At 45.0% G+C, this 27,024-nt stretch overlaps 1 protein-coding gene across 2 annotated transcripts; it reads left to right on the top strand.

The window, feature by feature from the left end:
• Window positions 1-7,416: 7,416 nt before the first annotated feature.
• On the top strand, window positions 7,417-25,771 carry SIVA1 (SIVA1 apoptosis inducing factor). Of its 2 annotated transcripts, none has more exons than XM_061612311.1 (4): window positions 7,417-7,802; window positions 19,203-19,406; window positions 23,735-23,891; window positions 25,426-25,539. In XM_061612311.1, the coding sequence occupies exons 1-4, from the start codon at window positions 7,685-7,687 to the stop codon at window positions 25,469-25,471; spliced, it is 525 nt and encodes a 174-aa protein (XP_061468295.1). In that variant the 5' UTR covers window positions 7,417-7,684; the 3' UTR covers window positions 25,472-25,539. The 2 variants fall into 2 exon arrangements, with proteins under 2 accessions (XP_061468295.1, XP_061468294.1); XM_061612310.1 differs by lacking the exon at window positions 25,426-25,539 and adding an exon at window positions 25,548-25,771 and having other exon boundaries at window positions 7,420-7,802.
• The last annotated feature ends 1,253 nt before the right edge of the window (window positions 25,772-27,024 follow it).

Here is a 27,024-nt window from a genome sequence, read left to right as displayed (position 1 = left end):
TCGCCCCAAGGGAAGGAGAGGTTGCTGCTCTTGCTGCTTTCTTTCTGGGTGCTTATATGAATGCATGTTGTGAGAGTGTGTATTTTATGTATTTGAGTTTTTTGTATTTTTCTTTTTGTATTTATAGTTTATAATGTGCCTGGGGAAGAGATCTTTCCATCTAGCAGGGAGACATGAGGGGGCCCCAATTGCCGTAGTGATGGGCAGAGGGAGGTATGGTGTTATGAGAAGGACGTGCCAGGTAAGGGGAACGCGGCCCAGACATGTTGTGGCTGTGCCTTGTTCCAGTCCTTCTCATACCCGCAGGGTTGTTGGTTGTCCTCTCAGCCAACTCTCAGATCTCCAGCTGCTGCTTTTTAATGCCAGATCGGTTCATAATAAAAAACCCCTCGTCCATGATTTGATTATGGACGAGGCAGCCGATCTGGCATGCATAACCGAGACCTGGGTGGGCGAACAGGGAGGAGTTAGTCTCTCCCAGATTTGCCCACCGGGGTATTTGGTTCAGCATCATGGTAGATCTGAGGGTCAGGGAGGTGGGGTTGCTGTGGTCTATAAGAGTTCCATCTCACTCACCAAGCACCATGTCCATACAACTACTGGTCTGGAATGTTTGCACCTTGTGTTGGGCCAGAGGGACAGACTAGGAATCCTTTTGGTGTACCGCCCACCTTGCTGCCCAGTGGCTTCCTTAACTGAGTTGACGGAAGTGGTCTCGGAGGTATTGTTGAGATCCCCTAGACTAGTACTGGGGGATGTCAACATTCATGCCGAGGCTACTTTGTCTGGGGCGGCTCAGGACTTCATGGACTCCATGACAACCATGGGGCTGTCCCAATATGTTAGTGGCCCAACACATATATCGGGGCATACACTCGACCTTATTTTTGTTACTGGACATGGGGATAGTGATCTGGATGTGGGGAGTTTTACATCTCTCCCTTTGTCATGGACAGATCACTGCTTGCTGAAGTTTAGACTTTCAGCGACCTTTTCCCTCCGCAAGGGTGGGGGACCTATTAAATTGGTCCGCCCCCGGAGACTAATGAATCCTGAAGGTTTTCAAAGGGCTCTGGGGGATTTTCCGGCTGATAGGACCAGCGCTCCTGTTGAAGCCCTGGTTAATCTGTGGAATGCGGAGATGGCCCGGGCTGTCGACACGATCGCTCCTGCGCGCCCTCTCCTTTGCAGAGCTCATTCAGCTCCTTGGTATACTCCAGAGTTGAGGGCGATGAAGCAAGATAGGAGGCGGCTTGAGCGGAGATGGAGACGAACTCCTGATGAATGCAACTATATGCTAGTTTGTGCTTTCACCAAGCGGTATATAGGAGCGGTGAGGGCGGCGAAAAAACAATATTTTGCCGCCACTATTAAGGCATCTCTCTCCTGCCCAGCGGAGCTTTTTAGAGTTGTCCGAGGGCTACTCCATCTAGGTCTTCAGGACGCTGTAGATACTTCGGTGGCCCGCTGCAATGAGTTTGCTGAGCACTTCCAGCATAAGATCTTACGCATTCGTCGGGACCTAGACTCTCATTTTATAGCAGTTAACCCTAGTGAGGTGTCTGGTGCACAGTCTTATCATGTTTTGTTGGATGAGTTTCAGTCGGTTCAGTTCGAGGACGTGGACAAGGTGCTTGGACAGGTACGTGCAACCACTTCGGTACTAGATCCTTGCCCCTCTTGGCTAATAAAAACTGGCAAGGAGGGAACAGTTGGCTGGGCCAGGGAAGTGATAAATGCCTCCTTGCGAGAGGGAGTGGTCCCTGGCTGTCTGAAGGAGGCAGCAGTGAGACCACTCCTGAAAAAGCCTTCCCTGGACCCAGAGGATTTCAGCAGCTACAGACCAGTGGCAAATGTTCCATATCTCGGCAAGATCTTGGAACGAGTGGTTGCTGACCAGCTCCAGGCGCTATTGGATGAAACCGATTATCTAGATCCATTTCAATCGGGTTTCAGGCCCGGTTTCGGCACTGAGACGGCCTTGGTCGCCCTGTTTGATGATCTATGTCAGGAGAGAGACAGAGGGAGTGTAACTCTGTTGATTCTCCTTGATCTCTCAGCGGCTTTTGATACGATCGACCATGGTATCCTTCTGGAGAGGCTTGCGGAGTTGGGAGTTGGAGGCACTGCGTGGCAGTGGTTCCGCTCCTACTTGGCAGGCCGTCTCCAGAAGATAGTGCTTGGGGAACATTGCTCGACACCGTGGGTACTCCAATGTGGGGTCCCGCAGGGTTCGGTTTTGTCTCCCATGCTTTTTAACATCTATATGAAGCCGTTGGGTGCGGTCATCAGGAGTTTTGGAGTGCGTTGTCACCAGTACGCTGATGACACGCAGCTCTACTTCTCCTTTTCATCTTCCTCAGGTGAGGCGGTCAATGTGCTGAACCGTTGCCTGGACGCGACAATGGACTGGATGAGAACTAACAAACTGAGACTCAATCCTGATAAGACTGAGATGCTGTTGGTGGATGGTTTTTCCAATCAGATGGTGGATACATATCCTGTCCTGGATGGGGTTACACTCCCCCTAAAGGAACAGGTTCGTAGTCTGGGAGTCGTTCTAGACTCTTCCCTGTCACTTGAGGCTCATGTAGCCTCGGTGGCATGGAATGCGTTCTACCAACTTCGATTGGTAGCCCAGCTACGTCTCTACCTGAGTAAGGAGGATCTTACATCAGTAGTACATGCTCTGGTAACCTCACGTTTGGATTACTGTAATGCGCTCTACGTAGGGCTACCTCTGGAGACGGTTCGAAAGCTACAGCTGGTGCAAAATGCGGCGGCCAGACTGCTAACAAGAACGAAGCGGTCTGACCATATAACACCTGTTTTGGCCCGCTTGCACTGGCTTCCAATACGCTTCCGGGCCAAATTCAAAGTGTTGGTATTAACCTATAAAGCCTTATACGGCGCGGGACCTCAATATATGTCGGAACGCCTCTCCCGCTATGAACCGGCTCGTACACTACGGTCTGCTACGAAGGCCCTCCTCCGGGTCCCGACTCATAGGGAGGCCCGGAGGGCAGTGACAAGATCAAGGGCCTTCTCAGTGGTGGCCCCCGAACTATGGAATAGTCTGCCCGAGGAGGTTCGCCTGGCGCCAACACTATCATCCTTTCGGCGCCAGGTTAAAACCTTTCTCTACTCCGAGGCATTTTAATTTTTTTGTTAATGATTGTAATGTTTGTAATTTGATTTTAGCCTTTGCTGTTTTTAGATTGTGAAATTTGATTTTAGACTGATGTTTTTGTATTATATTGTATTTTATTGTATCTATGTTCACCGCCCAGAGAGCTATTGCTAGTCGGGCGGTATATAAGTTTTAAAAAATAAAAAATAAAAAATATTGAAAGTAAAACCTGTGATAGCTGAGAAGGGAGTGTTGGAGCTCAGGGAGAAGAGCTTGCAGCAGGAGCCGTTTTGTGTGTGTTGAACGTAATAAAGAACATAGGTCTACAACTCTATGAGCATTATCTTTTGAGAGCCACCCCACATCACATGACAGAGAGAGACTTCAGTGGGATCCTAGAATTAGATCAGGAGCATAGTGAAAGTAGAGCAGCAAATAAGATGTAGCTTGCTCTGGGCCCTTTTCATAGGCATTGCTGGGGAAAAGCCTGGAGTGGCAGGCTCTGTTATATTGCCATGTTTTGCATTTCTTCACAAGCTATACTACTTGGTAAAACTGCAAAGCTGCAGGGCTGCCCTGGGGGATAATGGAGGCAACTTGCCCCAGGTCCCCCAAAGCAAGGGCCCCACTGCCTCAGTTCTTGTGTGAACCATTGGCCCCTGCTCTGACTCTCCCACAGTGTTCACCAGAATAGTTTTGTTTAAAGGTTTCGTAAAAAGGTTACACTGAATCTAAAAATGTAATTGTAACAGAATGGGATGTTTCCCCAGCCATGATGAGTAAATATTTTACATAGTTGTGAATGAAACATAATAGATGCTTCTTTGAGGCTTAAACTGGCTATAAAATGTATCCTTGGGAGATTGGAAGGGAGAAACATACTTATTAGGTTAGGCCTGCAGCCCAACTGTAAGGGAGTCTAAACCAAGGTAAAATATGTCTGGGCAACAAGAGAGATAAGTCAGGCAGGCTTATGATTGGCCCAGGCAAAGTAGCATTTGCTGTAAGGAGAAAAGGAACAGGGAAGGCTTTAAGAAGGAATTCTATGGCAGAGTATTTGGCTTATTCTTGTCACAGAAAGCATCCCAGGCTTGCTGGGGAAACAGTTCAAGTAGTGAGTGAATGCCACCTAAGATTTCCAGGGAAGATGTCACTGGAAAGTAGTTTTCTGTGGCAGTTACCACAGGCAAAAGGGGTAGGAGTGGTGTGAGGAGAAATCTTAAGGTAGGAATCCTTCCTGAGTGAGTAGTGGAGAAGGCCAGCAGCAGGCGAGAACCAGACAACCGGTGAAACTGAGCCCCAGGAAGCAGAAAGCAGCTGTGTCAGAAGGGGTTTGGAATTTGGAGGAGATACTAGGAGAAGTACAACCCAATCCCTATTCCCATATCCCCATGTAAGAAAAAACAAAGCACGTCTATCATTCTGCTTGATCCCCAGGGCAAGGAGGAGCTGCAGGCAAGAATTCTCACATGCAACCCCCCAATTTTGTACCCGCATGTATGGGTCCTTGTAGGGGCAGCAGCAGAGCCTCCATCGCACTTGAACCAGGCCCCATAAACCTTCTGGGTGGCCCTGCAAAGCTGACCATGGGGGAGGGCACTGAAGGCACTCTGCCCAGAGCACTATTTATTCTAGGGCTGGGCCTGAATGACACATATTGTTATGCGCAGAAGGAATAGATGAATCTGTCCATTTTGATTTATCTGCTTCTCATTTTTTTCACTCTTAAGTTCAGTTCTCTACATTTCCACATCAGTTTCTGATTATTTTAAACAGTTCTCATAAAAATGTATCAACCTTTTGTGTGTATTTCTCCTTATACACATATTTTGGTATGCACTTTTGCCTAATGTGCATACAGCAACCATATTTTGTCTGGAAACTTATGTCCTCACTGTGGGAGGCTGTGTGGATCCAGAACTGGCCTCCACAGTCACTTACAGACCCACTGTTAAAGACCTTGTCATAGAAGACAATCTTACTTGGCCACAATAGATCGCCAATGAATACCTCAGTTAAGGAATCCTCCAGGAAGGAAGCTCCTTTACAAAAAAATTTTAAGGTGAAACTGACTAGTTTTGCTTTGCTATGGATAAACTTTCAAGCCTGTGCCTTTGCTCTAAGGTGAAACTGACCTTCATGTGTCTTTGCTTTGCTGTCAATAAACTGATAAGCCTGTGCCTTTGCTTTGCTAGGGTGAAACTGATAAACCTGTTTGCTTTGTGTTAAAGAGATCTCTTGCTTTCTGGGGAGAGAAGGATCCAATATGCCAGTATGGAGAACAAGTCTTATGAGGAAAGGTTGAAGGAACTTGGCATGTTCAGTCTGGTGAAGAGAAGGCTGAGGGGCGACATGATTACACTCTTTAAGTACCTGAAGGGCTGTCACATAGAGGAGGGTACAGATTTGTTCACTGCTGCCCCAAAGGGTAGGACTACGTCTAATGGTTTTAAGTTGCAGGAGTGTAGATTCAGATTGGACATTAGAAGGAACTTCTTGACAGTAAGGGCAGTTCGGCAATGGAACCGACTGCCTAGGGAGGTGGTGGGATCCCCTTCGCTGGATGTCTTCAGGCAGAGGCTGGACAGCTACCTGCCGGAGATGCTCTAGCTGTGGATTTCCTGCTGTGAGCAGGGGGTTGGACTCGATGGCCTACAAGGCCCCTTCCAACTCTATGATTCTATGATTCAGAGGAGAAGGGGAGGCAGTGGGAGTGGTAGGCACCCTTTAAAGCCCATTGAAGCTGCCCCCACCATCTATGAGCAGGTGTAGGAACCTATCCCTATTATTTCCGTGTCATTCCTACCTCTGGTAATAAAGTTTCTGTTAAAGAAGTAATGTCCAGTAACACACCTACTTTGTTAACTAAGATATTGCTGCATATTTACAAGGTATTCCTCCTAATATAATGCATTTTCTGTTATTTTCACTGTGTGTATTTATAGTTTCCCCTAGTAGATGCATTTTTTCTGCACATTATTTGGAGAACCGTGTCCCAACATTTGGAGTACAAATGTCAAAGGATGGCTATATTTCGGTTCACATATTCGTTGGGGGAATGTGAATTAGCGAGATTTGCCTTTAAATGTGAACTGAATTAAATTTCTCATCCTTATCCCCAGTGTCCAGTGAGAGGTGTCAAAGGTCTGATTCATCACTTGGGCGTGGGTTCCTTGGAATGGAAGTCACTAGAGATGGATGGCTTTTTCTCATAATGTTTATTTACACAACTGAGCCTGAGATGGTGATAAGTTGCGCAAAGAATAAACTGCATGTGATCAGTCTTTGAGCAACATGTAATTTTATTTCTGTGCCTCATCTGAGAAGTGCCTTGTCAACTTGGATGCCTTTAAAAGAGGATTAGACAAATTCATAGAGGATAAGACTATCAGTGGCTACTAGCCATGATGGCTATGTTGTACTTCTGCAGTTGGAGGCAGGATACCTCAGTATACCTGTTGCTCAGGTTCTGCTTGCAGGCTTCCCACTGGGGCATCTGGTTGGCCACTGTGAGAACAAGATGCTGGGCTAGATGGGCCTTTGGTCTGATCCAGCAGGGCTCTTATGTGAAAAAAGGAGGGGGCACAATAGCAACCATTGTGTGAGAGAGTTTAAGAGTATATATTGGGATCCCTGCAAGAGACTGAAGTACTGGAGAAGATTAAGGCTGCAATCCAATACAGGTCTACTCTAATGGGTTCAGTGGGACTTACTCGCATGTAGGCTTGTATTGGATTGCAGCCTAAGAAATGGAAAAGTCACTTGTGAAAACTGCTTGCTTCAGCATTTTTGCTTCTTCTGGTGAGGTTCTCCTCTGTCCTTCCCAGCAATGTGCTCATGTATTTATTTGGATATTTTAAATATCTTGCTCCTTCATTCGGGAGCACAGAGCGACTACCAACACAAAACAGGGGGGGGGAAGTTAATCACAAAATTGCAGTAAAAATATAAGACAGCAGCGATAATGCTGATAATTTATATTTAGTTGCATGGCAGTCCGTTTTTTTACACCACACTCACACAGAGTAAAGTGCTACCGCGGGCACTCCCGGCGGGCTAAAAATATTTTATAAATAAATAAAAGTCTGAATAATGAGCCCTTTTGTACCTGTGAAGCCCAATTATGACAGCGCTGCCCTCGGCCCTTTTGCTACCACGCATCGACTCCTACCATCTACCTCACTCAAGGCTGGGAAGCCTGAGACTGGAGGACGGCAGATTCCCGCCTTGAGGAAACCCCGCCCCCTATCCTCGGTCACGTCTATACCTCGCGAACAAAACCGCCACGCCCGCTAACTTCCAGAAAGCCCTTTTCAGCGACGCTCTTCATCTTTGCTCTGCTTTCCCGATTGGTTGACATTCTGGTGACGCCACGGTAGGCGGGCTGTGAGAGGAGGAAGCATTGACTCAACGGGCTTGTTTTGGGTCTTCAGCACCACTTTTGTTTTCCCGCGCGGGAGGGCACGACAGACGAATAACTGTTTCCTGGTGGCAAGCTGTTTGGTCTCGCTGGCCTGGTCGGCCGGTCGCGTCCCTCAGTGCTGAGGGAAGGGCATGCCGAAGCGCTCTTGCCCGTTCGGGGACTCTTCCCCAGTGCAGCTGAAGACCCGTGTGAGGCTGAGGGAGTTGAGCCAGGGCGTCATGGGCGAGCGGTATCGGCACGAAATCTTCGGTGAGAAGGAGGCGGGTTCGGTTGAGGGTTGCGCGCTTGGAGAACTCGGAGTCTTCCCGCGAGAGTACAACTTTGGTCAAGAAAACTGAAGCGGCTGTCTTTCCCCGTTGACCAAAGATTTTTATCTCGCGGGAACTTACCTCATCTTTTTTCTATCTCCCACCCATCCACCCCTCCCTCCAAAAGGGGCGCGTTTCCCGTCGGGGGGGGCAGACTTGAAACGCCTCGGTCTCTTCCTGAAGGGGGGTTGTTAGAAAGGAAGCCCCATCCCCACGCACCTCTTGTGTTTCCCTCTAAACACAGAGATGCTTGCGCTTAAGCCTGCCTTTTTTTTCTTTTCTAGGATTGGGGAGGGCAGCTGTGAGAGAACTAGAAAAGGTCCTCAAATGCAAAGATGTATCACTCATCACATTCAGACCATGGTGTTCCCGATCTCTATGTATAAAAATCAACTCATTTGAAATGTGGTGTAGGAGCAAAGCTTTGTGCATGCCATGGACTGCGGAAAAGACAAATAATTGGGTTTTGGAACAAATTAAACCAGAACTGTCATTAGAAGCGAAAATGATGAAACTGAGGTTATCATACTTTGGACATACAATGAGAGGACATGATTCACTAGAAAAGAGAATAATGCTGGGCAAAACAAGGGAGTAGAAAAAGAGGAAGGCCAAACGAGATGGATTGATTCCATAAAGGAAGCCACAGACCTGAACTTACAAGCTCTGAACAGGGTGGTTCACGACAAATGCTATTGGAGGTCATTGATTCATATGGTTGCCATAAGTTGTTGTCGACTTGAAGGCACATAACAACAAATGGAAAGCGCTGTGCACATGCACAGGGGCCAGTAACGTTCTCTTGAAGGGTGTGTGTTTGAAGAGAAGCACCCTTCCAGTACCTCTTAGTGTTTTTCTTCTAAGCACACAGTTGCTTGAGCTCAAGCTTGCCTAGCTTAGAATCATAGAATAGTAGAGTTAGAAGGGGCATATAAGGCCATCAAGTCCAACCCCCTGCTCAATGCAGGAATCCAAATCAAAGCTTGTTCTTTCTTACAAAGGGAAACCACTCTGCACATGCCCAGGGGTCAGTGGTGCAGTTAGGTGATTTTTAGACTCTGGACTTAATAGTCTAAACTGTCTTTTTCTCTTTAGAAGGTAATGTGTATTACTTCATTCACAATGTGGTATGCCAGGCCTGCAGTATGCGTGTGTGTCTCATTCTGCTGAGTGGTGCCCTTGGCTTCTGCCCCAAAGTTCTGTGCTAATGGCACTAGCTCTTAGGATACACTGTTTTTGCTGCTGCTGAATTGCATCTTCTGGGGATGTTGAATCATGTTCTGAAGCCAAGGCCTATGCACTTTTGGCAGGGGGGCACATAGAGCAACTTCTTTATTTCAGTATGTCAAGGGAACAGAAGTGGTTGCTGGCAGGCCTGTCAGTCTAGCTCTCCTGTCCCCTGATTTTGGAAACGTGTGCATTCCAGAGGACTGAACTACATGCAAACTGAAATTGGCAGAAATCAACATTTCTGTAAAGGTGTCCTGTTTTGCACCTGTTAACTTTGATTCTGGTTACATAGCTGTGATATTTGCTCATTTAAGTTTAGTCTCCATTGTACCCTACTTTTCATTCGTATCCCAATCGCTATGCATCCCTAACTCAACCTCCATCTGCTTTGTGTATCTGGTGAAGTAAAAAGTGCACAGCTCTGTTTCCATGCGCATTAATGCATGGTCATTTCCTACAACGCATCTGTGCCAAATAAGCTGGGCCCAGTGCTCTTCAACATTTTTATTAACAACTTGGATGAGGAGGTTGTGATGTTCCTATATTAATGTATATATGGTAAGTGTTGGTTGTTTAGAAGATACATGGTAAGTGGAGTGAAAGAGGGGGAGTGAATGGGCAGTAGAATGCAAGATGATTGGCTGAGTGTTTAAAATGGCTGAATGTATAAAAGGAAGAGTGAGAGTGGAATCTGGGGGGAAGAAGAGAACTGAGTGGGTTGCTTGGTGGGGTTTAGAGAGTTGTTTGCCAGGAGGGAGGTGGAGTTCGGATTAGTATTGAGTAAAACCATATGCTTATGTGCCTTAAGAAGAAATCTTGTTAATCTTGTTAGCTTTGTTATCTGTTATAAATACTTAATTTGGTTTACCAAAGGCCTGATCCTTGGCTGGGGTCTCACAGACCAGAAGGGAGGGTAAGGTAATGACCAAGGCTGAAGGGGAACTGTAACAAATGGTGGCAGCGGTGAAGAGAATAACAATACCAGTATTCAGAGTCTCTGGGAATACTAGTATTGGGACGTTACTGGTGGTTGCCTAGCAGGGGGATCTGTTGAGATCTGTGCTAGAGCGGGGAGAGAAACCATAAGAGAGAGCGGTCCGGACTGGTGGAGTCCCTGGTGGTGCCTAGTGACAGGCAGTAACCACGAGCAGGTAGGAACCTGACAGGGAGAGCCAGGGAAGGACGCCTCACAGGTGGTGGCAGTAGCGGTGGGATACGAACAACAGAGAATCCAGATACAAACCAAAGAGAGTCCCAAAGACACGTGGTGACAAAGGAGAATACATCACAGGTGTTGGCTGTAGCAGTGAGATACGAATACTAGAGAATCCCTACCAGTGGTGTGACAAACAGAAATAACAAAACAAGATTACTTGTGAGAGTGACTGGCAAAGAGTGTGTGGCAAAGAGTGAGTGAACTCAAACACCATGGCTGAATACATAAAAATGAAAAGAGAGGAGCTGGTGGAGAAGTGCATAACATTCAATTTACCTCACGAGGGTAAAGGGGTAGATGAATTGAGGGTAGCACTTATAGGATTTGCAACTGCCCAGCAAAAACAACCTGTCAGGGAAGAGACCCCAGAAGGATATTTAAGCAATCCCGCTTATATAGAGTATTTGAGAGAGAAGTTGAGGAGGGAGACTGAGGAAAAAGATAAGCAGAGGGAGTTGGAAGCTGAGAGATTGAGGATGGAAGCTGATGGGAAAGATAAACAGCGAGAGTTAGAAATTGAGAAGTTGAAGATGGAAACTGAGAGAATGAGGATGGAGGCTGAGGAAAAAGACAAACAGCGGGTCTTTGTGCTGAGGAAAAAGACAAACAGAGGGAGTTGGAAACTGAGACGTTGAGAATGGGGTTTGAGGAGAGGGAGAAGCAACGAGCATTGGATGCTGAATTACAAGTAGAAAAGTTAAAATTTGATAGAGAGAAATTTCACTCTGAGGAGACAAGGAAAGACAGAGATGGAGCAAAAATAAAAATTACTCCAAAGGACTTTGCTGTCTATGAGCCTGGTCAAGATCCTCAAATTTACCTCAGCACCTTTGAAAAAGCAGCTCAGTTGTGGGGGCTACCTGAAGATAAATACATGCAGTATTTATCAAACCTGATTAAAGGGGAATTGGCTGAGGTATACCAATATTACCCCTCAGACAGGCCCGTCACCTATGCTGAATTCAAAGAAGCAGTGTTTAAAAGATTCAGACTGGGGCCTGAGTATTTTAGAAAGCTTTTCAGAAACTGCCAGATACAGACAGGAAGGTCTTTCGTGGAGCTGGGGGCAAAACTGATGGACATATTTGGGAAATGGCTGACAAGTGCAAAAGCTCAGTCTGTGGAGGAGGTGAAAAACCTCATGATATTGGATCAATTATACCATCAGTTACCACCAGAAATAAGGCTCCTGGTCAAAGACCGTTCCCCTACATCTGTGCAGGAGGCCGCAGAGATGGCGGATCACTTCGCCTCCAACAGAACTGGCTGGGTGGGGAAAACATCAAGAGATTTTAAACCCAGACCATATAACGCTGGCAGAAGGGATGTGGTACCACAGCGAGTGAGTCCTCCAGTAAAATCTGAAGGGCACAGGACACCCCAGAGTGGATCTGTGTACCCTAAAAGTGAGGAGAAATTATGTTACAAACGTGGTAGACGGGGGCACCTACGTTTTCAATGTGAGGTTGCCAACCCCATTAGTAATCCTGCTCAGACAAGGGCAGTGAAAACAGAGCCCAAGGCTTTAGAAACAGCGAAAAAGGTTCAGTTCTGCCAGATAAACTGGACAGAAGTAACAGACCTTGATTCAAGTCTGAGAGAGGAAGTGAGAGTACAAGGGGCAAATTATTGGGCATTGCTTGATACTGGTGCCGCTCAGACATTACTGAGGCCAGATTTAATAAAATCTGAGGTAATATTACCTCAGGAAACTGTGACTATCCAAGGAGTGAGGGGTCATCCAGAAAGTTTGCCTGTGGCCCTGGTGGATATGACTTGGAGAGGCCGAGAGGGCCGATATAAAGTAGGCATTAATGCCCAGCAACAAGAACCAGTAATACTGGGAAGGGATGTAATGGGCGCCCAAGGAAAGATCTATGTAGTGACCAGACAGCAAATTGGCAGAGAAAAAGAAGCCATATTAAGGGGGCTGAAACAAACAGGGTGGAATCTGTTAACCAGCCTCAGGTCACCATAGCAACCACTAGCAGGCCTGCTGAAGGAGACAAACTGTATCAAGTGGTCTCTGATAAGAAAGAAGCAGAGCAATTCCGGGAAGAGCTGCATAAAGATGTAAGTTTGAAGCAGATAAAGGAACAAGCTCTGACCCAACAGATTCCTTTCACTGACAAACTGAGGAATCAAGTTGTGTGTGAGAATGGGATTTTATATAGACTGTGGATGCCTGCTGAGAGAAAGGATGAATGTGAACCAGTGAAGCAATTGATAGTACCTGGCAAATACAGAACCAGATTTAATGGAGTTTTGAAGGGCATGACCAGAAGCTATGTTCAAGATAACCCACAAGACTGGGATGAACGTTTGGGATGCTTCTTATTTGCATGTAGAGAAGTCCCTCAAGAGTCAACAGGCTTCTCACCCTTTGAACTCATGTTCACTAGAAAAGTGAGGGGACCTTTGGAACTATTAAAAAATTCATGGGAAGGAACCCTGGGAGAGTACAAAACATCTGTAGTAGATTTTGTATTGGAATTCCGCAATAAATTAACATCAATGATGGAGGTGGTGGAAAAGAATTTAAGTCAAGCACAGGAGAAGCAATGTTACTGGTATGACAGAACAGCCAGGGAATGTGTGTATGATGTGGGAGATATGGTTATGGCGTTCATACCCAGGAAACATGACAAATTACCGGCTAACTGGGAAGGACCATATACCATCAGAGAAAGGCTTGACACAGTGACGTATGTAATTACCACAGACCAATTAAACAAAAGCAAAGTGGTTCATGTAAATATGTTGAAGCCTTACCATACCAGGGATGCACAGGTGTTGCAAGTTACCTTATTCCCTGAGGGAAGTGGGCCTGAACTTCCGGATTTGGTACAGGAAAGCAAAGACAAAGGAGGGGTAGATCAAGTGGAATGGTCAGAGGAGGTGAAGGAGGAAGTAAAAGAGGAGATTCTGAGAGTTTTGAAAACCTATAGGAATCTCTTTAGCAACAAACCTGGCCGAACCAGTATAGTTATACATTCCATTGATACTGGAGATCATGCCCCAATCAGATCTGTTCTGTACCGTGTGAATGGGAAAGTTTTGAATGAGATCAAAAAGGAGGTGGAAGATATGCTGGAATTAGGAGTGATCAGGGAATCCATCAGTCCCTGGGCCTCAAGTATTGTCCTGGTTCCGAAAAAAGATGGAACGACAAGGTTTTGCATTGATTATCGGCTAATCAATAAAATTACTGTCCCAGATGCGTATCCTATGCCTAGGGTAGACACAATGTTAGAGTTATTGGGGGCAGCAACCATTATCTCTACACTAGATCTCTGTAAAGGATTTTGGCAAATGGAACTAGACGAGCAATCCAGAGCCAAAACTGCCTTCAGTACACCAGATGGGTTATATGAGTTTGTGACCTTACCCATGGGACTAAGGAACTCACCAAGTTCATTTCAGAGGCTAATCAATACTGTGTTGCGAGGCATGTCAGATTTTGCAGTGGCCTATATCGATGACGTGGCCATTTTTAGCAAGTCGGTGCCTGAGCATGTCCAACACCTGACAACAGTATTGGAGGCCTTAAGAAAAGCAGGCCTCACAATAAAAGCTAAGAAATGCCAGCTTGGACTAAAGGAAGTAATCTATTTAGGACATAAGATGGGGAGTGGGAAAATCACCCCCTTATGGAGCAAGGTGGAGGCAATACAAGCGTGGCCGATCCCCTTAACCAAAAAACAAGTAAGGGCATTTCTGGGTGTGGCTGGATTTTATAGGAAGTTTGTGAGAAATTTTGGGGAAATAGCAACCCCCTTGCATGAATTAACAAAGAAGAAGTGTTCTGAGCGTGTGGTATGGACGGATGAATGTCAGAAGGCTTTTGATCTACTGAAGCAAGCCTTGTGCCAAGGACCCATATTAATAGCACCAGACTATGAGAAACCATTCATCGTGGCTACAGATGCGTCGGACCTGGCGCTGGGAGTCGTCTTGCTACAGGAGAGAGAAGGCACCAGACATCCAGTGGCGTACCTGAGTCGCAAGCTGACGCCGAGGGAGAAAAACTATTTGTCGGTCCAGAAGGAGTGCCTAGCAGTCGTGTGGGGACTGAACAAGTTGCGCCCATACGTGTGGGGACGAAGATTCACAGTGACTACGGATCATCGGGCCTTGTTATGGTTGCAGACTATGAAAAACCATAACACTATGCTGCAGAGGTGGTCCTGGGCCCTACAGGACTATCAAGTGGACTTCCAGTTCATAAAAGGCAAGGACAATGTACTGGCCGATGGACTTTCCAGGCAAGTGGCTGGGACTGCAGTGACGTGACCAGACAGAGGAACAAAGAAAGACATTTTCCCCATACATAGAGACTTTTATTTGTTAACGCGACGTATAAATCCTGGAACAGGAATAATACTCTGCTGTTGTTTAATGGGGGGAAATGTAATGTTCCTATATTAATATATATATGGTAAGTGTTGGTTGTTTAGAAGATACATGGTAAGTGGAGTGAAAGAGGGGGAGTGAATGGGCAGTAGAATGCGAGATGATTGGCTGAGTGTTTAAAATGGCTGAATGTATAAAAGGAAGAGTGAGAGTGGAAACTGGGGGGAAGAAGAGAACTGAGTGGGTTGCTTGGTGGGGTTTAGAGAGTTGTTTGCCAGGAGGGAGGTGGAGTTCGGATTAGTATTGAGTAAAACCATATGCTTATGTGCCTTAAGAAGAAATCTTGTTAATCTTGTTAGCTTTGTTATCTGTAATAAATACTTAATTTGGTTTACCAAAGGCCTGATCCTTGGCTGGGGTTTCACAGACCAGAAGGGAGGGTAAGGTAATGACCAAGGCTGAAGGGGAACTGTAACAAATGGTGGCAGCGGTGAAGAGAATAACAATACCAGTATTCAGAGTCTCTGGGAATACTAGTATTGGGACGTTACTGGTGGTTGCCTAGCAGGGGGATCTGTTGAGATCTGTGCTAGAGCGGGGAGAGAAACCATAAGAGAGAGCGGTCCGGACTGGTGGAGTCCCTGGTGGTGCCTAGTGACAGGCAGTAACCACGAGCAGGTAGGAACCTGACAGGGAGAGCCAGGGAAGGACGCCTCACAGAGGTACAGAGCATGCATATCACATTTGTAGATGATACAAAATTGGAGGGCACAGCTAATACAGTGGAAGACAGAAACAAAATTCTTTTTTTTTTTTTTCAATAATTTTTATTCAAATTTTCATAAAACATACAAAACAAAATCATAAAACATTCAAAGACAAAAAACAAAATCAAAAATAGTTAAACAAAAAGAAAAAAAGAAAAAAAAAACAAAAATAAAAAATAAAGAGTAAAATATTGACTTCCCATTTGTCAAAGATCAAATCAGTTATAAGTCTATAATATATAGCAATCCTGTCTCTTAAGTCATATTATAAAATCACTTTCCTCCAGTAGTTATCTTACTTAATCATCAAATCTCATAAACATTACTTTATTCTTTCCACAAAAAGTCAAAGAGAGATTTCAATTCTTTAAGAAATATATCTATCAATTTTTTTTTCCAGATAAGCATATCAATTAATCCATCTCATTACTAATTATGATAATCTTATTGTCATAACCATAGTCAAAATAAACATTTCAATTAATCCATCACATCAGAATCTGTTAGGTTCAGTAATTTCAGTAGCCATTGTTCTATTATCTCTATTAGTTCCATTTTCCATCTTCCATCTTCAGTAGTCTTGTTAAGTCCAGTAATTTCAATATCCAATCTTCCATTATCAGTATTCCATAATAATCTTGCTGTCAAAGCCATAGTCATATAGTAAGAGTCTGATGGGAATTACCTCTATCCCAAATATTTTCTTGCCATCCATTCTGAATAGGTTGCTGAAATACTGCTGTAAAATCATATCTCTGTTCTTTTTTTCAAAACACACTGGGTCATCTCTTAAAAGTTTTTCCATTGTCACATGGCTGCAGTTAATTCCATAGATTTTCTCTATATTGGGCTCCATCACATCATTCCAGTCCAGAAGATAATCCATGCCATTGATAACTTTATCTCTAGAATCTTCATTAATTTCTTCAGAGATAACATTGAGTTCCAAACAATAGATTTTATTTCTAAAGTCCATAGACTCCAAATCTTGTTCCTGTTCCACGTTTGTTCCAATCTCCGGGATCTCCTCTCTCACAGGGACCCCTATTCCAGTCTCCAGGGTCTCCTCTCTCACAGGGACCCCTGTTCCAATCTCCGGGGTCTCCTCTCTCACAGGGACCCCTTCCAGGGTCACCTCTCTCACAGGGACCCTTATATCTTTAATCTCCTGCTTCATTTTACTCAATTCAATTTTCGTTATCTCAATCTCATCCATTATTTTCTGAAACATAGTTATTTCCAGATTCTCAGCCACTTTCTTAATTGCCATTTTAAAAGAAAAATATAGGAAAACCACTTCTTATTTCAGCAACAATTGGGTTAATACTCCAAACTTGGTGACATCACAGTATAAACAGAGCAGACAGCCTTATCTCTCCAATAGTTAAGTAAACAAAATGCAGTTCCCAGGATCGAAACAATTAATGGCAATCGTCAAGAAACAGATTCGTCAAAATAAAATAGACCAAAAAGAGAGTAGTCTCAAAACAGTATAATATTTTTCAAAATAAAAATCTGGAATAGAAATCCCTCTTCTGTGTGTATCTTTAGAATGCAAATCCAGGACAGCTTTTTGCAACAAAAACAGAGATAAGCTATTAATTAGTGCGTAGCAGAGAGAAGTTACGGCTCCCCAGTGAGATGTCAAAAACCGATCAATCTGGCAAATCTCTTTTAAACAGCAACAATTTAAGTCAAGTAAAAGAAAAATATAGAAAGAAGGGTGCTTGCCTGTTAATGCGTTCTCTCTTAGAAGATAAGATGAACGTTCGCTTTAACAGATAGAGCTTGCTGTTGAAAATCCGTCCCACCTTCGTCGGCTGGACCTCGTCCCATAAATTAATGAGATCTGGTCGTCCCAACAAAAATAGGCTTAGAGGTTAATCTCTTCGTTTCTCCCTACCCGGGAGAAGTTTAATCAGTCAAAAAAAAAAGAAAAAACTGACTGATATATCTGAATAAGCTTCTTTTGAGGCAGGAGCCCGTCTCAAAAGCAGGCACAGGCTAAGTCACCCTTCCCGGAAGTCGAAGACAGAAACAAAATTCAAAGAGACCTTGATAGGCTGGAGTATTGGGCTGAAAACAACAGAATGAAATTCAACAGGGATAAATGCAAAGTTCTACACCTAGGAAAAAGAAACCAAATGCACAGTTATAAGATGGGGAATACTTGGCTCAGCAATACGACATGTGAGAAGGATATTGGAATTGTCGTTGATCACAAGCTGAATATTAGCCAACAGTGTGATGTGGCTGCAAAAAAGGCAAATGCTATTTTAGGCTGCATTAACAGCAGTATAGTTTCTGAAGTATTAATTCCCCTCTATTCAGCACTGGTTAGGCCTCATCTTGTGTACTGTGTACAGTTCTGGTCTCTGCACTTCAAGAAGGATGCAGACAAACTGGGACAGGTTCAGAGGAGTGCAACAAGGATGATCAGGGGACTGGAAACAAAGCCCTATGAAGAGAGACTGAATGAACTGGGCATGTTTCGCCTGGAGAAGAGAAGACTGAAGGGAGATATGATATCACTCTTCAAGTACATGAAAGGTTGCCATGTTGAGGAGGGCTGGGAACTCTTCTAGATCGTCCCAGAGTGCAGGACACGGAATAATGGGCTCAAGTTACAGGAAGCCAGATTTCAACTGAACATCAAGAAAAACTTCCTAACTGTTAGAGCCATACGACAATGGAACCAATTACCTAGAGAGGTAGTGGGTTCTCCAACAGCGGAAGCATTCAAGTGGTAGCTGGACAGCCATCTGTCAGGAATGCTTTGATTTGGATTCCTGCATTGAACAGGGGGTTGGACTTGATGGCCTTATAGGCCCCTTCTAACTCTACTATTCTATGAATCTATGAAAACCTTTAAATGTCAAAGCGGACATATCTCTGGTTCACATTTAAATCTAAAAATGAAGTTCATGTTAGAAAATCAACTTTTTATGAATTCATAACCATTGCTTGGATGTTGCATAAAAATCTAAACAGTAAAAAACAGTAACCGGTGGCTGTGGGGGTGTAATACAAATTCATAAAATACAAGTACTTGTTACAGAAGTGAAGATGAATATGTGTGTTTTTTCCCCATGGTGGAAGAATCTTCCGCAGTGTGCATTAAAGGGGTGTTCCTTTATCCTGTGAACATTGGCAAGTGAGTGAAATGTAGATTGGTGATCCCATAATGGGGGAATGAGTTCTATAGGGATACTGTACAGGGAAGGTAGAGTCTGTTATTTGGGCTGTTACTTCACTTGCAGCACCTAGCGAGTGATCTGTTGGTAGTAGAAGATACAAGGAAGAAGCCTTGCCGTTTGGCTGTGATGCTGTGGAAATGGTTGGTTCCTTTTGGAGGAGACTGTGGTTAAAGAAATTAGGGAGAACATCCTTGCTGCTGCTTGCTATCATTTGCTCACTACTGTGACATCTAATAATATGCCAGACTGAAATGGAGGAGGACTATAGCTTGGTGGTAGAGCATGTTCTCTGCATGCGAAAGGTTCTGGATTCATCTTGGTGCTTCCAGGTGCATTTGGGAAATACACCAGTGAAGCCAGTTACCATTCAGGATAAGCAATACTCTGTAGTAGGCACCTTCAATCCCAACTTGCCTCTGTACCAGAAGTTTCTTTTGGGGAAGGGGAGGATGTCTTAATACAGGCTTTTTTCTTTCTTGGGGAAGATACTCATTTGTGCCATTTTGGGTGTGGGAGGCCGGTTCAGACTGTCTTCCGTACCACTGTCGCCTCTGCTTCTATCCTTGTTCATTTTGCAGAGAAAACAAAGCAGCTGCTCTTCAGAGGTGCCCAAGCTTATATGGATAATATATGGAATGGCAGCACAGGAGGAGCCTGCCTAACTGCACAGTATCCAGAGCCACTTGCGGACAGACCAGAAGATTGTTCTCGGCATAGCTGTAGTGGACAAATGTTAATTGGGCAGGATGGAAAACTTCTGCAGCCTTGTGCAAGAGAAAGAGGTAGGTAAAGTTAGCCAGCGGTTAAGCACCCATGTGGCAGATTCTTACCTGTTTATTGTCTTCAACTATTGGGTCACAAGGTTAATGTGGGAACAAAGTAGGCATAACTCTGATACTGCTTTTATTCATGTGCAAAGTGAAAATTTGTGTCTGACCAATTTTGAAGTTGGTTTGGTTTCTAATTCTGGGTGGACAGTAGGCTTTCTGTTCCTCTACTGTGCTTGGAGGGTACATCTAGGTAGCATTCTTTTGTTGTTGTTTAAGAAAGGAAGCATCCAGCAGCTAGACAACTTGCTCCCCACAGTGCAGACGTGGTGTTGCAGTGGTGTCACTGAACAGGGCCATGGGATGATATAATGCAAAGGCTAAAATGTGATGGTCGCGTTTATTGACTGGTTGTGTGACAAAGGCCTGAAATTACACTTAAATCTTACCAGACACAAACTGCAGAGCTATAGCTCAGTGGAAGAGCACATGCTTTGTATGTAACCAGTCAAAATTTAATCACTGGCACCTCCAAGTACAGCTGAGAGGCTCTCCTCTAAATTTTATTTATTTATTTATTAAATTTATATCCCACCCTCCTCCCAATAGAAGCCCAGGATGGCAAACTAAAACCACTGAGAACACTCTAAAATGTCATAAAAGCAGACTTTAAAATATATTAAAGCAAAACATCTTTAAAAACATGGTAAAACAAAACATTTTTTTAAAAAAAGCTTTAAAACCATATTAAAAAACAATTCCAACAGAGGCGCAGACTGGGACAAGATCTCTATTTAAAAGGCTTGTTGAAAGAGGAAGGTCTTCAGTACATCTTGAAAAGATAACAGAGATGGTGCCTGTCTAATATTTAAGGGGAGGGAATTCCAAAGAGTAGGTGCCACTGCACTAAAGGTTCACTTCCTATGTTGTGCGGAATGGACTTCCTGATAAGATGATATCTGCAGGAGGCCCTCGCCTGCAGAGGCAGTGATCAACTGGGTATATAAGGGGTAAGACTATCTTTCAGGTATCCTCGTCCCAAGCTATATAGGGCTTTGTACACTAAAACCAGAAACTTGAACTTAGCCTGGTAGCTAATGGATATCCAGGGCAACTCTTTCAGCAATGGAGTGACATGTTGGCGATATCCTGCCCCAGTGAGCAGTCACAGCTATCTTACCAGCCGAAGCTGGTAAATGGCACTCCTAGCCACTGAGGTCACCTGGGCCTCTAACAACAAAGATTACTAAAGCACCCCAAGACTATGTTCAGAGGGAATATGACCCCATCCAAAGCAGGCATCTGACCAATTATCTGAACTCAGGAACCGCGAACCCATAGCGCCTCTGTTTTGCTAGGATTCAGGCTCAGTTTATTGGTCCTCATCCAGCCCACAGAGTCCAGGTGCCAGTCCAGGGCTTGCATGGCCTCTCCCAATTCAGATGTTACAGACAAATAGAGTTGGGTATCATCAGCATACTGCTGACACCTCGCCCCAAATCTCTTGATAACCACTCTCTAGGGCTTCAGATAGATGTTAAACCCTGTGGTACCCCACAGCACAACTACCAGGGGGCCGAACGACAATCGCCCAATGCTGTTCTCTGAAAATGACCCTGGAGATGGGTCATGATAATCTGTTTCATCCAAGAGTACTTGCAATTGCTGTGCCACAACCCTCTTAATCACCTTCCCTAAAAAGGGGGTATTTGCAACTGGGCGGTAGTTGTCACAAACCAATGGGTCCACGGTGGGATTTTCAGGACCGGTTGGATCGCTGCCTCTTTCAGGGCGGCTGTTCCCTCCTGCAACAATGCTATGATCACATCCTGGATCCACTTGGTCAAACTTCCTCGGCAAGCTTTAATAAGCCAAGTAGGGAAGGGTTGAGAGGACATGTTGCTGGCTGCATCGTTGCAAAAATCTTGTCCACGTCATCAGGCTGCATCATCTGAAACCAATCCCAAGAAGTTGCAGCAGATGTTGCACTGGACACCTCACCGGGGACTACAGTAGATGTGCATGGGACATCAAGATTGCTATGGAGGCAAGCAACTTTACTCTCAAAGTGTCTTACAAACCATTCGCAGTGGGCCTCCAAAGGGTCCAAAAATCCATTTCCTGGAGTAGATGTCAACAGACCCCTGATAATATGGAAAAGCTCCACTGGACGGCTACTTGAGGATGTGATGGTGGCAGAGAAGTGGGCCTTCTTCGCTGCCCTTACTGCCACACAGTAGGCACAGTTACGATGTTTTATTCATGCTCGATCAGCCTCACAGCATGTCTTTTACCACTTTCACTCTAGCCGTTGTCCAGCCTGCTTCATTGTCCTTAGTTCACTGGTGTACCAAGGTGCAAACTGGACTCCACAATGCCAGAGAGGGCACTTAGAGGCAACCATGTTAAGAGCCTGATGCGCCTCATTCCACAGCATGACAAGGGCTTTAACAGAGTCATCTGCTCTATCTACTGAGGACTCCCTCAAGGCATGCAGGAATCCAGTGGATTCTGTTAGCCTCCTGGGGGCGACCATCTTAATCTGTCCACTCCCCCTGTAGTGGAGGATTGGTGCCATAAGTCTAAACTTCACCAGGAGGTGGTCTGACCATGACAATGGGGTGACATCCACCTCCCTATTTCCAAAACACTTGTTCCTCTGTCTGGAGCAAAAACCAAGCTGAGGGTGTGCCCTGCCTTATGCGTTGGGCGGTGACAACTTCAGACAGCTCCATGGTTGTTGTGGAGGCCATGGAACACTAGAGGCAGCCCCAGCACTATCGTTCTGGGCTCCTCCAATACCACAGCTGAGATGGCCTCCACCAGCTCGGTCAGAGAAGCTGCTGGGCATCAGGGTGGATGGTACACCAGCAGCAACTCTAGTTTACTGTCTCTTTGGCCCAACATCAGGTGCAGGCCCTTACAGCCAGCTCCAAGGCAGAGTGGTTTCCTGGTGACAGAGATGGAAGTTCTGTAGACTACAGCAACCCCTCCCCCCCATCACTACAGCCTGTGCTGCTGGTGTTGCACTGAGTATCCAGGTGGGCAAAGCTGGGTCAGATCAACTCCTCCCAGCTCTCCCACCCAGGCCTTGGCAATGCACACCAAATTGGCACCCTCATCCACAATCAAATCATGATGAGTGTGGTCTTATTGTATACTGATCTGGCATTAAACAACAGCACACACAGGCCAGTGGGCACAGCAGATGAGCAATGAGGAACCCATCCACGAGAGGAGTGGGAGTGAGGAACAAGGCACAGATAGCCTTGCCTTTGTCTTCTGTGGTGGTCCCATGGCTATACCTCCCTCTATCCATGATCACTGAGATTGGGGTAGTATCACCCATGTCCCTCCTTAGTAATACTCCTGATATGGACACAAGAGCCCACCAACAAAACCTACCTGAACCAGTTATCCCAGTAGGCCTCTGAGATAATTGGGAACAGTCAGACCCATTCTTTTACACAGGGCACATCTACTTCCTTCCGTCTCACACCCAGGGAGGGTCAGCCTTCCGCCAGTTGCAGACTCTCACTCTGAAGTTATCTGGCGATTTTCTCCTATCATTCAATTCACTGCACAGGCTCTCACCCTGTGCATGCACTGTAGCCCTCCCCACTAACAATCTCCTCTAGATTGGTTAAAAAAAAATAGAAGGAGGTAGTGCCCTTGCCCTCTGGACTCCCTAAGGGACTTCCCAAGGGATGATCCCCTTTGGTGTCTCCTCTTCAGTGGCGATCCCGCTGGCGGCAGACACGCCACCCAAGGGCAGCCGGGCTTTTATGCTGCCTGACCCAGCCAGGAGCTGATGCAAGAGGCTGCAAGATTGACTGCAACCTCTATGGATTCAGGATCTGGCAGGGGGTCCCAGTCCTTGCAGCACTTACCAGGGACCTCAGCTGCTCGAGACACAGCAACCCAGAGGAGCTAGCAAGCAAGCAAGCACCCAGATGCTCAAGTACTCACTCCCAGGACAGGTCTTCAGTCCCTCAGTACTGCAGCTGGAAAGCCACTCTGGTTGGAAAGCCACTGTTAGTCACTTTAGACCAGCCTTTCCCAACCAGTGTGCCTCCAGATGTTGTTGGACCACAACTCCCATCAGCCTCAGCCATTGGCAATGCTGGCTGAGGCTGATGGGAGTTGTGGTCCAACAACATCTGGAGGCACACTGGTTGGGAAAAGCTGGTGTAGACACTGAGGAAACTGGACCAGTGGTCTAACTCTGTATAAAGGCAGCTTCCTAGGCTTGAAGATTGTGCTCTGCTTTCTGAAGTAGGTGCTTTTCCTGACACTTGGTGCTGAAGTCTATTCTAACATAGAATCTTTGTGTTTCTGCACAGACCTGCCAGTAGAAGTTTCAAAGGCCTGCTCCTCATGCGTAAGAACAGTTGACGTCAAAGAAGCTTGCACGCAGTGTGATCGGTACATATGCCAGAATTGCAGCAAATTGTGCAGCTGCTGTAATGTTGTTGCTTGTTCCTTGTGTTCTGTTACAGAGTAAGTATCTATGAGGTTAGGATTGAGTTAAAACTTCATTAGGTTGTGTTGGACTACTGTGCATGCTGAGTGTAGCAGATTGGTTGGTAATAGTATTTGCAAAAGTTTGGTCTGGGGGGTAATAATTCTGACATGTTAAAAGGTGTAAATCATCTATGGCTCATTGTGGTATGTGCAAGAGTTCCTTTTAATCCTGGGTTGTAGTTTGGGACTAGTTAATATAAAAACAAAATCAGGAGAGAACAGCATTCAACAGAATTATCTTGTGCTGGTAAATATATCCTTGCTTTGTAATGTCAAATCTTGGGCCAAATGAGAGGTCCAAAAGCTGTAGTGTTTGAGCTTAATTATTGGGGAAAAGGTCCTTCTGGAGGGAGGGGGATGAGTGTGATCTTGAAAATTTACCTATGCAAATTAGGGTAATGTACACCAGAAAACTTTCTGATGTCCTAGAGTAGCAATGGGCACCACTTCCGATCACAGGCCATTAAGAGTGTAGCAAAGGAACAAGGTTTTGCAAGGGCTGACCATCAATTGTTTGGCATGGTCTGCAGACCCTGCTCTCAGCGTTGTATGTGGCAGCTTGGCAAAAGCAGCCTCATGGGCCAAATGGGGAGGCGTGCCAGCCTAACTAGGCCTGTGGGTTGGAGGTCCCTACCTGGAGCTGCTGACAGGCAGCTCTTTAAAAGGTTTTTTGAGCAGCCAATCATTTTAATGAGTGCTTTGTATTTTTAAAATATTTATGTTGCTGTACACTGCCGTGATGTTTTGCGAGAGGGCGATATAAATATTTTAAAACAATATTAATTATATCTTTGAAGCTGCCATGCTTGTCTACTACTACAGTTGCATTAGGCAGTCATTCATTGTTACTAATAAACTAAGGAGACAGAAACTTTTCCATGTAGAAATAAAGCATTAGGGGAAAAAATACCCCATACCACTGGGGATGAGCTGACTACAGAGGTTTTTCTGTCTTGTCTTATGACAGAAGGGAATACAGTACTTTGCACAGTGGCCTGGCTCACATGTAACATTAAGCCAAACCATGGCTAAGTGTGAACAAGCGAGTGTGTAGTTACTCAGAGCAAAAAATGGTTCCGTCCCCTGGCCCTGAGCAAAACAGTGGTTTAATTTAACATTATGTCTGAATATAGACTCAAGGTTTATTTTCCTCCAGTCAAACTATTAGCTATAGCTCATTGCTTACAGAGAGCTTGGGTTCGAACGTAATGTTAAGCCAAACCACGACTGAGCTCCGGGTAGCATGGGAGCAGCAGGAGAGGGGAAGGTGTGATTTTTTGCTCTGAGTACCCATATGCTCACTCATCCACAATTAGTGTTGCATGTGAACTAGGCCATTATATAATTTGTTGCAGGAGGTCACTGCTACACCTATCCATCATGAATTGCCTGATCTTTTAAAGCTGTTGCCCACCATAGCTAAAAGCACCCTCCATATGCAGGCTAATCTGATTTGGACCTTGAGTTAATCCAGCAAGGTAATTCTTAGGTTTTTATTCCTCCTCCACAGCTTAATTTGTTCAGCTTCAAGGCTTCCTTACACGTGTCAGAGGTGATGGAGCTGGTGTTGGCTTCCTAGAATGTAATGAAGAAAAAGGGACACTGAATTGACTGCCATCTTCTTTCTTCTAGATCTGATGATGTTGGTGGACGAATCCTTTGCAACAGCTGCTCAATGTTTGAGGACTAAAATTCTTGAAGTGGCAGGACTACATTTTAAGATTGCCTGTAAAGAACCTTGTTTTTTTATATAGGTGGACAAATCCACACCCCCTCCTGTGTGACATGTTTGCCCCTTTGTAAAATATTGTATAGTTCTTCAACTGTAGTTTTAACAGAATAAACATTTTCTATGATCTCTTGTGGAGGGTGTTTTTTCCCCTAGCACTGCTGTTCTGATAAAGTAGAAGGGTAGCTTCATTCATTCTCGGGGGATTGTAAGTTGTGGAAAGGCTGTTGCTTGGAGTTAGAGTGCCTGCTGTGCATGCAGGAGGTCCCAGGTTCAAGCCCTGGCATCTGTGGACAGAACTGAGAGACCCTTCTCGGAAATCCTGGGAAAATGCTGCCAGTCAGTGTAGACAATACCAAGCTAGATGGGCCAGTGATTTGACTCTGTCTGAACCATCTTCATGTGTCTCTAAACTTTTGATGTGATCAGAATTCTAATCAGCATTCTAGTTGGAGCCTGCTTATTTATGGCTTCTTAAGTGGCTTGGTTTTTTTAGTTGCTTGAATTGTCAGCATCTCATGCTCTCTCGAAACAGACTGTCTAGACTTGTTTTCTGAATGACCACCCCTACTCTGGTTCTTAAGCAACACTTAGTGGTAAAGAAGTGAACCATCTATTTTTTTAAAATAAACATAGTCTTGTCGGCACTCCATTTTAACTCTGCTCCTTCCAAGTGGAGGTGTTTGTGTATGTATTTTTATTTTATTATTTATTTATATTTGATTTATAGGAGCCCAGGGTGGCAATGTAGGGCGGTATGTATGAAACACTGAAATACCTGAAGGCCTCTCTTCAGCTCCATCATAACTCCACTATTCAGTTGGAAATGTGGCTTTCTAAATAAAAACTAAAGCAATATTGTGGGTCATAGTGAGTCCCACTGGAAAACAACCCTGTTGCTGGTATCATAAAAAAACACACCCCTTTATCAAGAGGAGAAACTCGTATACCTTCAAAGAGGCTAAGCCATACACTTAAGCCCTCTGGATGCTGTGTTGTGACCGGTGGTCACTCGCCATGCCATAAATAAGGCAGAGCAGGTGCCCATGACACTGCAGTCATATTCACATGCATACTAACAAGAGATGTGTTATGGGATGGAAGGAAGATGCTTTTCTCACTTACAAAACTGCATTTTTAAGGACAGTACTGCTACAACGAGTATAACCTTGAGTGAAGTAACACTAATCCTGTGTTCAAGAAACAAGTGTATCTCAGACTTAGCAGAAAGCAGCATGGAAAAAGTCCACGCTAAGGTGGTTTCAACTTCTCCCAGCTTGTGGCATCGAAGAGTAAACTTGACATTCTTAGTACATTTTCTTCTGTGGCAGAAATGGTACATCACTAGCGTCAAATGGTGTATCACGTTTGCAAATAATT

The sequence above is a fragment of the Rhineura floridana genome, chromosome 2 (assembly GCF_030035675.1).
Source record: "Rhineura floridana isolate rRhiFlo1 chromosome 2, rRhiFlo1.hap2, whole genome shotgun sequence".
Classification (NCBI taxonomy): Eukaryota; Metazoa; Chordata; class Lepidosauria; order Squamata; family Rhineuridae; genus Rhineura; species Rhineura floridana.
Note: the sequence above shows the minus strand (reverse complement) of the source record. Positions and strands in the feature narration are given on the sequence as shown.

What these genes read in the sequence shown, in the direction of transcription:
- SIVA1 (XM_061612310.1), top strand. Translation starts at nt 7,685, where the DNA reads ATGCCGAAGCGCTCTTGCCCGTTCGGGGACTCTTCCCCAGTGCAGCTG. An exon ending in GCCTTGTGCAAGAGAAAGAG is followed by an intron (nt 19,407 to 23,734) that starts GTAGGTAAAGTT and finishes GTTTCTGCACAG; the next exon opens with ACCTGCCAGTAGAAGTTTCA. An exon ending in TCCTTGTGTTCTGTTACAGA is followed by an intron (nt 23,892 to 25,547) that starts GTAAGTATCTAT and finishes TCTTTCTTCTAG; the next exon opens with ATCTGATGATGTTGGTGGAC.